Source organism: Leptodactylus fuscus, unplaced genomic scaffold (assembly GCF_031893055.1).
Source record: "Leptodactylus fuscus isolate aLepFus1 unplaced genomic scaffold, aLepFus1.hap2 HAP2_SCAFFOLD_108, whole genome shotgun sequence".
NCBI lineage: Eukaryota > Metazoa > Chordata > Amphibia > Anura > Leptodactylidae > Leptodactylus > Leptodactylus fuscus.
Genome location: NW_027439902.1, coordinates 2,501 through 14,873, shown reverse-complemented (window position 1 = coordinate 14,873; position 12,373 = coordinate 2,501). Strand labels below are relative to the sequence as shown.

General features: G+C 40.4%; 1 protein-coding gene across 1 annotated transcript in view; it reads left to right on the top strand.

Annotated features, from left to right (window-relative positions):
• LOC142186617 (GDNF family receptor alpha-1-like) overlaps nt 1-12,373 on the top strand; it is a gene marked incomplete at its 3' end in the record, with an annotated part of 54,475 nt that overhangs the window by 41,027 nt on the left and 1,075 nt on the right. The window contains exon 4 of the mRNA XM_075261315.1: nt 9,233-9,380. Within this exon, the coding sequence (XP_075117416.1) occupies nt 9,233-9,380 (148 nt within the window). The remainder of the gene's footprint in view (nt 1-9,232; nt 9,381-12,373) is intronic.

Below are 12,373 nucleotides of genomic sequence, written 5' to 3'. Positions count from 1 at the left end.
TAACAGATAGTAATAGATTGTATTCCCCTGTCCTACAGTCGGCCTCTCCCCTCTTGACATGGCTGATAACAGATAGTAATAGATTGTATTCCCCTGTCCTACAGTCGGCCTCTCCTCTCCTGACATGGCTGATAACAGATAGTAATAGATTGTATTCCCCTGTCCTACAGTCGGCCTCTCCTCTCCTGACATGGCTGATAACAGATAGTAATAGATTGTATTCTCCTGTCCTACAGTCGGCCTCTCCTGACATGGCTGATAACAGATAGTAATAGATTGTATTCTCCTGTCCTACAGTCGGCCTCTCCTGACATGGCTGATAACAGATAGTAATAGATTGTATTCTCCTGTCCTACAGTCGGCCTCTCCTGACATGGCTGATAACAGATAGTAATAGATTGTATTCTCCTGTCCTACAGTCGGCCTCTCCTCTCCTGACATGGCTGATAACAGATAGTAATAGATTGTATTCTCCTGTCCTACAGTCGGCCTCTCCTCTCCTGACATGGCTGATAACAGATAGTAATAGATTGTATTCCCCTGTCCTACAGTCGGCCTCTCCTCTCCTGACATGGCTGATAACAGATAGTAATAGATTGTATTCCCCTGTCCTACAGTCGGCCTCTCCCCTCCTGACATGGCTGATAACAGATAGTAATAGATTGTATTCCCCTGTCCTACAGTCGGCCTCTCCTCTCCTGACATGGCTGATAACAGATAGTAATAGATTGTATTCCCCTGTCCTACAGTCGGCCTCTCCCCTCCTGACATGGCTGATAACAGATAGTAATAGATTGTATTCCCCTGTCCTACAGTCGGCCTCTCCTCTCCTGACATGGCTGATAACAGATAGTAATAGATTGTATTCCCCTGTCCTACAGTCGGCCTCTCCCCTCCTGACATGGCTGATAACAGATAGTAATAGATTGTATTCCCCTGTCCTACAGTCGGCCTCTCCTCTCCTGACATGGCTGATAACAGATAGTAATAGATTGTATTCTCCTGTCCTACAGTCGGCCTCTCCTCTCCTGACATGGCTGATAACAGATAGTAATAGATTGTATTCCCCTATCCTACAGTCGGCCTCTCCTGACATGGCTGATAACAGATAGTAATAGATTGTATTCCCCTATCCTACAGTCGGCCTCTCCTGACATGGCTGATAACAGATAGTAATAGATTGTATTCCCCTGTCCTACAGTCGGCCTCTCCTTTCCTGACATGGCTGATAACAGATAGTAATAGATTGTATTCTCCTGTCCTACAGTCGGCCTCTCCTCTCCTGACATGGCTGATAACAGATAGTAATAGATTGTATTCTCCTGTCCTACAGTCGGCCTCTCCTGACATGGCTGATAACAGATAGTAATAGATTGTATTCCCCTGTCCTACAGTCGGCCTCTCCTGACATGGCTGATAACAGATAGTAATAGATTGTATTCCCCTATCCTACAGTCGGCCTCTCCTGACATGGCTGATAACAGATAGTAATAGATTGTATTCCCCTGTCCTACAGTCGGCCTCTCCTCTCCTGACATGGCTGATAACAGATAGTAATAGATTGTATTCTCCTGTCCTACAGTCGGCCTCTCCTCTCCTGACATGGCTGATAACAGATAGTAATAGATTGTATTCTCCTGTCCTACAGTCGGCCTCTCCTCTCCTGACATGGCTGATAACAGATAGTAATAGATTGTATGTATTGTACTTGCCTGTGGAGGGCGCTCTTTCTCCCACTCTCGGGGTAACTTACTGTGCGGGTGATAAACATCTTTTCTGTGTTAATTATGTAAAACATTCTTGCAATGTAGTGTCTGATCTAGGACAGATAAGCATTAATAATGGATCACAGGCTGCGGGGGGCGCTGTCATTGTGTGCACTCTGAGCTTCCTTTAATCTGACACCCGATGGTCTGGCATCCCTCAGACATGGCCCCGTTGTGAGTGCTGCTCTGAGGTGCAGATATTGGGTATCTGTATTTATAGCTGTGACACGTCAGCTGATGTTCCAGTATTGAGGTGACGTTGCGGGGTGACTGTGGGGTCCCGGCGGTGCGGGGGGGGGCTGGGCTTCCTGCGCTCCTCTCTTGCTGCAGTATAATGATTTCATCGCCTTCGCGTGCCCAGAAGTTATTTAATTGTTGCTGTGCGCTGGGACTGGTGTTGGCTCGGCTCAGCCAGGCTCGGAGCCAGGGAACGTATTCTTTGGGTGACAGTAATAAATTCATGGAGTCTACACTACAACTGTCAACCAGCGGATTTGGCACAGGCATGAAAGCCGGTGAGGCGCGGGCACTGCCAGGCTGGGAGAAGATAAAGAGCCTGCTGGAGGGGCGCCTTTCATATCCTTCCAGATCGTGTCAAGGGTTTTATTCGCCACGGATGCGGGCGGCGTCTGTATAATCGTATAAATAGGTTTTATCAGCGATCGTTACACACAGATAAAAGAGGCTTTATAGCAGAGGTGTCACCGACACACTGAAACGACTCGCAACACACCCTGTGCACACTGTGTGCTAAACATTACGTGTGTGGCCCGCACAAACTGCGAGCTATTCCAGCATGAGGGAGCGGCCAGGGAAACCCCGACATTTACAGCCATGCTTTATAGGAAGACTGGCTCCGCAGGGGCGGGGCCAGGAATCATCACATGAGCGTTGGAGGGTGGGGCAAGCTGCAGCAAGGTCACTATAGAGTTCATCTTTATTAAAAATTCTCCCTTTAGTGTACAATTAGTATTGCATCAAAAATACTGCACACAGGTGAGAAAACTGCATCAAAACTGCAACGTGTGCATGGACAGAAAAACACAAGTCAGCCCCTAGAATGTATCTCTAGACCAGTCCTCTGAGACCTAATGACATGTGCCCCAGACGTCACATTGTAACAAACCCTCAGCCAGGCTAGGACTAGGAGCTATTCAGAACAAGAAGCCTGGGGGGGACACACGGGGGGCAGCGAGCCCTCCTCATCAGCTCAGAGGACACAGTCACCTTCCCAATATAGAAAAAGGGAGAAAAAATCAATTTAGTGCAGACGTCTTATGTTACACTGAGCGGGATATGAAATCAGTGAGAGACATCTGGCCCGAGAAATGATGGAGGAGGAAACTGGAGAAAGTGGTGTCAAGTTCTACAAGTATAACCTTACCGGACGCTGAGCCTCAGGAGCATCGCTCACCCCATCATCATCATCATCATCTCCCTCCATCCTCCGTCATCTGCCACTGCTGAGCTCCACGAGAGAGCCATCATTACCTGGAGGAGAGTGGCGGGATCAGAGAAGGTAGAAGCCCCCAACCCCACCCTCCGAATGTATAGAATGGGGGGGGCTAACCATCTATATACTCTGTATACCGTATAGTAGGTAGCAGAAAGGAGTTACTACGTCACCATAGGGGACAGTATAGTAGAAGTATATGCTTGTAGTACTTATATTCTTGTACATAGGGGGCAGTATTATAGTAGTTATATTCTTGTACATAGGAGCAGTATTATAGTAGTTATATTCTTGTACATAGGAGCAGTATTATAGTAGTTATATTCTTGTACATAGGAGTAGTATTATAGTAGTTATATTCCTGTATATAGGAGTAGTATTATAGTAGTTATATTCTTGTACATAGGAGCAGTATTATAGTAGTTATATTCTTGTACATAGGAGTAGTATTATAGTAGTTATATTCTTGTACATATGAGGCAGTATTATAGTAGTTATATTCTTGTACATAGGAGGTAGTATTATAGTAGTTATATTCTTGTACATAGGAGTAGTATTATAGTAGTTATATTCTTGTACATAGGAGGTAGTATTATAGTAGTTATATTCTTGTACATAGGAGCAGTATTATAGTAGTTATATTCTTGTACATAGGAGTAGTATTATAGTAGTTATATTCTTGTACATAGGAGCAGTATTATAGTAGTTATATTCTTGTACATAGGAGGTAGTATTATAGTAGTTATATTCTTGTACATAGGAGTAGTATTATAGTAGTTATATTCTTGTATATAGGAGGTAGTATTATAGTAGTTATATTCTTGTACATAGGAGTAGTATTATAGTAGTTATATTCTTGTACATAGGGGGTAGTATTATAGTAGTTATATTCTTGTACATAGGAGTAGTATTATAGTAGTTATATTCTTGTATATAGGAGGTAGTATTATAGTAGTTATATTCTTGTACATAGGAGGTAGTATTATAGTAGTTATATTCTTGTACATAGGAGGTAGTATTATAGTAGTTATATTCTTGTACATAGGAGTAGTATTATAGTAGTTATATTCTTGTATATAGGAGGTAGTATTATAGTAGTTATATTCTTGTACATAGGAGGTAGTATTATAGTAGTTATATTCTTGTACATAGGAGCAGTATTATAGTAGTTATATTCTTGTACATAGGAGCAGTATTATAGTAGTTATATTCTTGTACATAGGAGGTAGTATTATAGTAGTTATATTCTTGTACATAGGAGCAGTATTATAGTAGTTATATTCTTGTACATAGGAGCAGTATTATAGTAGTTATATTCTTGTACATAGGAGCAGTATTATAGTAGTTATATTCTTGAACATAGGAGGTAGTATTATAGTAGTTATATTCTTGTACATAGGAGGTAGTATTATAGTAGTTATATTCTTGTACATAGGAGTAGTATTATAGTAGTTATATTCTTGTACATAGGAGTAGTATTATAGTAGTTATATTCTTGTACATAGGAGGCAGTATTATAGTAGTTATATTCTTGTACATAGGAGGTAGTATTATAGTAGTTATATTCTTGTACATAGGAGGCAGTATTATAGTAGTTATATTCTTGTACATAGGAGGCAGTATTATAGTAGTTATATTCTTGTACATAGGAGCAGTATTATAGTAGTTATATTCTTGTACATAGGAGTAGTATTATAGTAGTTATATTCTTGTACATAGGAGTAGTATTATAGTAGTTATATTCTTGTACATAGGAGCAGTATTATAGTAGTTATATTCCTGTACATAGGAGTAGTATTATAGTAGTTATATTCTTGTACATAGGAGTAGTATTATAGTAGTTATATTCCTGTACATAGGAGTAGTATTATAGTAGTTATATTCTTGTACATAGGAGCAGTATTATAGTAGTTATATTCTTGTACATAGGGGCAGTATTATAGTAGTTATATTCTTGTACATAGGAGCAGTATTATAGTAGTTATATTCTTGTACATAGGGGCAGTATTATAGTAGTTATATTCTTGTACATAGGAGTAGTATTATAGTAGTTATAGTCTTGTACATAGGAGTAGTATAGTAGTTATATTCTTGTACATAGGAGTAGTATTATAGTAGTTATATTCTTGTACATAGGAGCAGTATTATAGTAGTTATATTCTTGTACATAGGAGTAGTATTATAGTAGTTATATTCTTGTATATAGGAGGTAGTATTATAGTAGTTATATTCTTGTAGATCGGAGTAGTATTATAGTAGTTATATTCTTGTACATAGGAGTAGTATTATAGTAGTTATATTCTTGTACATAGGAGTAGTATTATAGTAGTTATATTCTTGTACATAGTAGTAGTATTATAGTAGTTATAGTCTTGTACATAGGAGTAGTATAGTAGTTATATTCTTGTACATAGGGGCAGTATTATAGAAGTTATATTCTTGTACATAGGAGCAGTATTATAGTAGTTATATTCTTGTACATAGGAGCAGTATTATAGTAGTTATATTCTTGTACATAGGAGCAGTATTATAGTAGTTATATTCTTGTACATAGGAGCAGTATTATAGTAGTTATATTCTTGTACATAGTAGTAGTATTATAGTAGTTATAGTCTTGTACATAGGAGTAGTATAGTAGTTATATTCTTGTACATAGGGGCAGTATTATAGTAGTTATATTCTTGTACATAGGAGCAGTATTATAGTAGTTATATTCTTGTACATAGGAGTAGTATTATAGTAGTTATATTCTTGTACATAGGATAGTATTATAGTAGTTATATTCTTGTACATAGTAGTAGTATTATAGTAGTTATAGTCTTGTACATAGGAGTAGTATAGTAGTTATATTCTTGTACATAGGGCAGTATTATAGAAGTTATATTCTTGTACATAGGAGCAGTATTATAGTAGTTATATTCTTGTACATAGGAGCAGTAGTATAGTAGTTATATTCTTGTACATAGGAGCAGTATTATAGTAGTTATATTCTTGTACATAGGAGTAGTATTATAGTAGTTATATTCTTGTACATAGGAGTAGTATTATAGTAGTTATATTCTTGTACATAGGAGCAGTATTATAGTAGTTATATTCTTGTACATAGGAGTAGTATTATAGTAGTTATATTCTTGTACATAGGAGTAGTATTATAGTAGTTATATTCTTGTACATAGGAGCAGTATTATAGTAGTTATATTCTTGTACATAGGAGTAGTATTATAGTAGTTATATCTTGTACATAGGAGTAGTATTATAGTAGTTATATTCTTGTACATAGGAGCAGTATTATAGTAGTTATATTCTTGTACATAGGAGTAGTATTATAGTAGTTATATTCTTGTACATAGGAGTAGTATTATAGTAGTTATATTCTTGTACATAGGAGTAGTATTATAGTAGTTATATTCTTGTATATAGGAGTAGTATTATAGTACTTATATTCTTGTATATAGGAGTAGTATTATAGTAGTTATATTCTTGTACATAGGAGGTAGTATTATAGTAGTTATATTCTTGTATATAGGAGTAGTATTATAGTACTTATATTCTTGTACATAGGAGCAGTATTATAGTAGTTATATTCTTGTACATAGGAGTAGTATTATAGTACTTATATTCTTGTACATAGGAGCAGTATTATAGTACTTATATTCTTGTATATAGGAGTAGTATTATAGTAGTTATATTCTTGTACATAGGAGCAGTATTATAGTAGTTATATTCTTGTACATAGGAGGCAGTATTATAGTAGTTATATTCTTGTACATAGTAGTAGTATTATAGTAGTTATATTCTTGTACATAGGAGTAGCATTATAGTAGTTATATTCTTGTACATAGGAGTAGTATTATAGTAGTTATATTCTTGTACATAGGAGGTAGTATTATAGTAGTTATATTCTTGTACATAGGAGTAGTATTATAGTAGTTATATTCTTGTACATAGGAGTAGCATTATAGTAGTTATATTCTTGTACATAGGAGTAGTATTATAGTAGTTATATTCTTGTACATAGGAGGTAGTATTATAGTAGTTATATTCTTGTACATAGGAGCAGTATTATAGTAGTTATATTCTTGTACATAGGAGTAGTATTATAGTAGTTATATTCTTGTACATAGGAGTAGTATTATAGTAGTTATATTCTTGTACATAGGAGGTAGTATTATAGTAGTTATATTCTTGTACATAGGAGTAGTATTATAGTAGTTATATTCTTGTATATAGGAGGTAGTATTATAGTAGTTATATTCTTGTACATAGTAGTATTATAGTAGTTATATTCTTGTACATAGGAGGTAGTATTATAGTAGTTATATTCTTGTACATAGGAGGTAGTATTATAGTAGTTATATTCTTGTATATAGGAGGTAGTATTATAGTAGTTATATTCTTGTACATAGTAGTATTATAGTAGTTATATTCTTGTACATAGGAGGTAGTATTATAGTAGTTATATTCTTGTACATAGGAGGTAGTATTATAGTAGTTATATTCTTGTACATAGGAGCAGTATTATAGTAGTTATATTCTTGTACATAGGAGTAGTATTATAGTAGTTATATTCTTGTACATAGGAGTAGTATTATAGTAGTTATATTCTTGTACATAGGAGGTAGTATTATAGTAGTTATATTCTTGTACATAGGAGTAGTATTATAGTAGTTATATTCTTGTATATAGGAGGTAGTATTATAGTAGTTATATTCTTGTACATAGTAGTATTATAGTAGTTATATTCTTGTACATAGGAGGTAGTATTATAGTAGTTATATTCTTGTACATAGGAGGTAGTATTATAGTAGTTATATTCTTGTACATAGGAGGTAGTATTATAGTAGTTATATTCTTGTATATAGGAGTAGTATTATAGTAGTTATATTCTTGTACATAGGAGCAGTATTATAGTAGTTATATTCTTGTACATAGGAGTAGTATTATAGTAGTCATATTTATATATATATATAGGGGGCAGCAGTATTATAGTAGTTATATTCTTGTACATAGGAGTAGTATTATAGTAGTTATATTCTTGTACATAGGAGCAGTATTATAGTAGTTATATTCTTGTACATAGGAGTAGTATTATAGTAGTCATATTTATATATATATATAGGGGGCAGCAGTAGTATGGCAGTTCTATCTATCGGGGGCAGTATTATGGTAGTTATATTTATATGTATAGGGGGCAGCAGTAGTATGGTAGTTCTATGTATAGGGGGCAGTATTATGGTAGTTATATTTATATATATATAGGGGGCAGCAGTAGTATGGTAGTTCTATCTATCGGGGGCAGTATTATGGTAGTTATATTTATATGTATAGGGGGGTAGCAGTCACCCCTCCCCATCCTTCGCTCCTGGTATATAGTGCGGTATATGGGAGGACTCAGCCTGGAGTTATGAGATCTTTGCTCCTTCTTCTGATAAGATGACATGGACGTTGCGCGTATACCTGAAGGCTTGCAGTATATCTGTGTCGTGTGCGTCTTTCCTCTGTGCTCAGGGCTGTTTGCTATGGGCAGTGACTTGCTTTGTGTCTGTTCACATGAGCTGATGATGTTTGTGTAGGACAATACATTGTTAGACCCGGGGGTCTCGCTATTATTTACTATGACGTATGAGACCCAGGACTGTAGAGCGCCATGTGTCCACCCCGAGTCTTTATTACTTGTATCTATGGCTGTGACACAGACGCTTTCTGTACGGCTCAGACATTACGGATATTAATGCCGCACGTTTTTAATATCATCCCCTTCAAGCGACTGAAAACATACAATGTAATTAGGCATGAAGGAGGGGGGTGGGGGCATCACTCACACTAATGGTCCAGGGACATGAATTAATAAGCAGCTTTGTGTCTGCTCTCCGCCTATCGCCATCCAGCGCCGCTCCGCTCTTACGCTCTGCGCTCCGGTGGAGCTGCGCCGGCCTGATGAATGGAGGGGGCCCAGGTTTTATCTCTGGCTTTAAATAATGTTAATAATTGATTGTTCTCATTTCCATACAAGACTCAATTACAGAAGTGCAGAGGATGATGCATGTACCCCGCACCCGCACTTCATTAATCTGCCGCCAGGGCAGCACCGGGGGCATCAGCACCTCCTCCGCCATGAATATTCATTCTTCATTCACAGTCTTATCCATGTGAACAAGCGAGTAATGGCAACTCCTTATCCCATATGGAGCACCCTTTACCTGCCATACCCAGAGATGACGGCAGTGATGATGGATTTAAAGGGCCCCTCCAGTGCTCAGTAAATGAAGCTTCGTTATAGGGAGTACTTTACATCTCACCTATTACCTCTCGGGCCTGGGTCATACATGCGTTTGGTGTTCTGTTTGGGGAGTCCGCTTGGGGACGCAGTAATAAGCAGTTGGCTAAGAAACCACACGGACCCCATAGATTATAATGCTTGCTTCACTTCTCCTCCCCCCAGTTTGTGCGGACACTGCAGGAAAACACACACCCATTCTAGTCTATGGGGTCCATGTGGTTTCTTAGCTAACTTCCTTTTATAGGGATCCTATCTTTTAAACACAATTGTTTTTTCTCCCTAACATGTCGGAATAGCCTTAAGAAAATCGATTTGTCTCCTACCTTTACTGGTCTTCTCCACGCCACCGTTCGTCCGTTTTTTCTTGGTATGTAAATGAGCTCTCTCACAGCACTGAAGGCGGGCACCAGCGATCAAACAGCACTGGGGGGCGTCCCCAATGCTGCCAGAGAGCTTTCCAGCACCGCCTCCATCTTCTTCCGGCGGCGTCTTCTTACTTCTAGCCTAGGGCAAGGCGACTGTGCAAGCTTGCCGGCCACCAGAAAACAGCTGCTTTCAATACTGTGGAAGCGGCCATTTTCTTGTGGCCATGGGCATGCGCAGTCGGCTCTCCCTAGACCCGAATGCTGTTTGACCGCCTGGGCCCGCCCCCAGTGCTGCGAGATAGCTCATTTGCATACAGAGAAAAACTGGGATTGCAGGCGAACAGCGAGCAATGTAGAAGGCAACGGCGGCGTCCTCACCAGATCTCCCCATCCAGCCGGCCGCTCACTGCAGAAGACAAACCGTAGGCTAGAAGGAGCCACAAGTGAAGACTCTGCAGTATGGCGGACACAGCAGGACTCCCAGCAGGGGGGGGTCCATGGTCCAGACGTCCTCATTGTCTACATCACAGATAACGGGGGCCGTGTGTCAGGCCTATGGGGCTCCTCCAGCACATGTGCAGCTGGACGGACACTAGAAATGCAGTGTGACTATAGCCTTAGCACTGACACATTGTAACAAACTGTGAATGGGACCAGGTTTGGAGCTGTTCACACATCACCGTTACATCCCTAGTTTTTGTCTAGATTTATGCAGATTTTCCTGAGACATGTGACTCTGTTTGGATTTATTGGGCATCATCCCCACTAGTATGTAGAGAAGTGACGCAGGGCGCTAGGACAGGGGTAAGAAGCTGCGCTCACTGGATGCGGCCAGGTATCCGCCATGACTGGAAGCCTCGCAGGAAACACTTGTGGTGGACGCTCTCGCCTAGACCAGAATGTCTTTCTCTTCATCTGAATGAGCCCCTACGCCGACCGCAGACTATGTGCAACACTGCAGCAGAACTTTCCATGGACTTCCAAGGGGCCAGGAATCCGGCCATGTGACCCATCTACAGCTGGGATCCTTCCTCGTCCATGTGAATGAGCCCCACATGTGCGCTACCTGTCAGTGTGTGGCCTGGCCGGCAGCTGCCGTGTAATCCATCCTGGGGTTTATTGTTTTAGCATTTACTTTAATGAGGTTTTTCCTGCGCAGGACTCGGGGGGGGGGGGGGGGTTAGATAAAGTGTAAACTAGTGTATCCCCGGGAGAGGCGGCCGCGCTAATGAGGCCCGGACACTTGTCATGTGCTGAGAGAGCCGCCACTCCATAGAAGTCACTTTACTCATTAGCCACAGACATATAGTATAATCCGTCACGCCGGGCTGGTCGCAGACATCGCCAAGACCTTGCAGAGCAGACGGGATTATTCAGATTATTCTCCCAGGAGGAGAACAAGAAACTTCATTAAATCCGTTTACACACAAATCCTGAGCCGAGCGGAGGCATCGCATGGCGGCCAGGGACGCTTCAGCGCTATCGTGTTTCTCCTGTTTATATCAAGTGTCTCCCTCGGGTCAGTACGGTCTGCAGCGCTCTCTTCTCATGTGGTACTCAGGAGCCTGGGAAAGCTGAGTGGCCGGCCATGTAACGATCACAGCTGCCTTCCTCCCCCTGCGGTTCCCGTCAGCAGATGTAATAACGCGCTGAGCTCTGACCATTTATTACATTTGCTTTGTGCAGCTGAAGGGTAAATTACCGTTCATGGTCGGATTAGCGGCTTCCGGCCCGGGGTCAGCTCTGCAAGCTTCATGGAAGCGAGGCCACATCCGACATGTAATCATCTGATTGTGGCTAATTGTGTAAAGGGGAAGGTTAATCTGGTCACATGACCGACGCTAAGGGTTGCAGCTAGGACGCATGAGTCTGTGATGTGCTTTTAGTTAATATCTCATCAGAATATAGAAGAAAAAGTTTTAATTATTCTCATCAGGGTGAACCCTAAGGCTGAGGCCACACGTTGCAGAAATGCAGATTTTGTGTTGCAGATTTTGCTGCCAGGAATGGATAGAGCAGAAGGAAGAAGTAGAAGAACGTCCCAGAAATCTCCCGTTCCCTCAAAAAACCGCAGCAAAACCTGCAACAAAAAAAGCTGCGTATCTGCAACGTGTGGCCTCCGCCTAAGTGCAGCTTATAGACTTGTGCTACACCCCAAGAAGCCAGGCCATCACTGTAGTGGAGGAAGTCACCCGCATATTCTTATTACCTCCTGTCCCTATGACAACTCTGCCTGCCTGCACAGAGCTCAGAGCATTGCAACCAATGAGGGCAGGCAACCTAAAAAGCTGCAAAAATGCAAGTTGTGAATGAGACTCTAACAAATGTTGTCATTTCAGCAATTCTCTTCTTATGGGCCCAGTTGATGCAGCGGAGACAGGAGGGGGCTACGTCCTCCCAGAACCTGCGCCTCCCGCGTCCTCGCCCCCCCGCCAGCTTCCATATTAATATGAATATCTTCGGGATCTACACTTCAAACAATCAGATTCAGTTTTTTATTCTGCCTTAC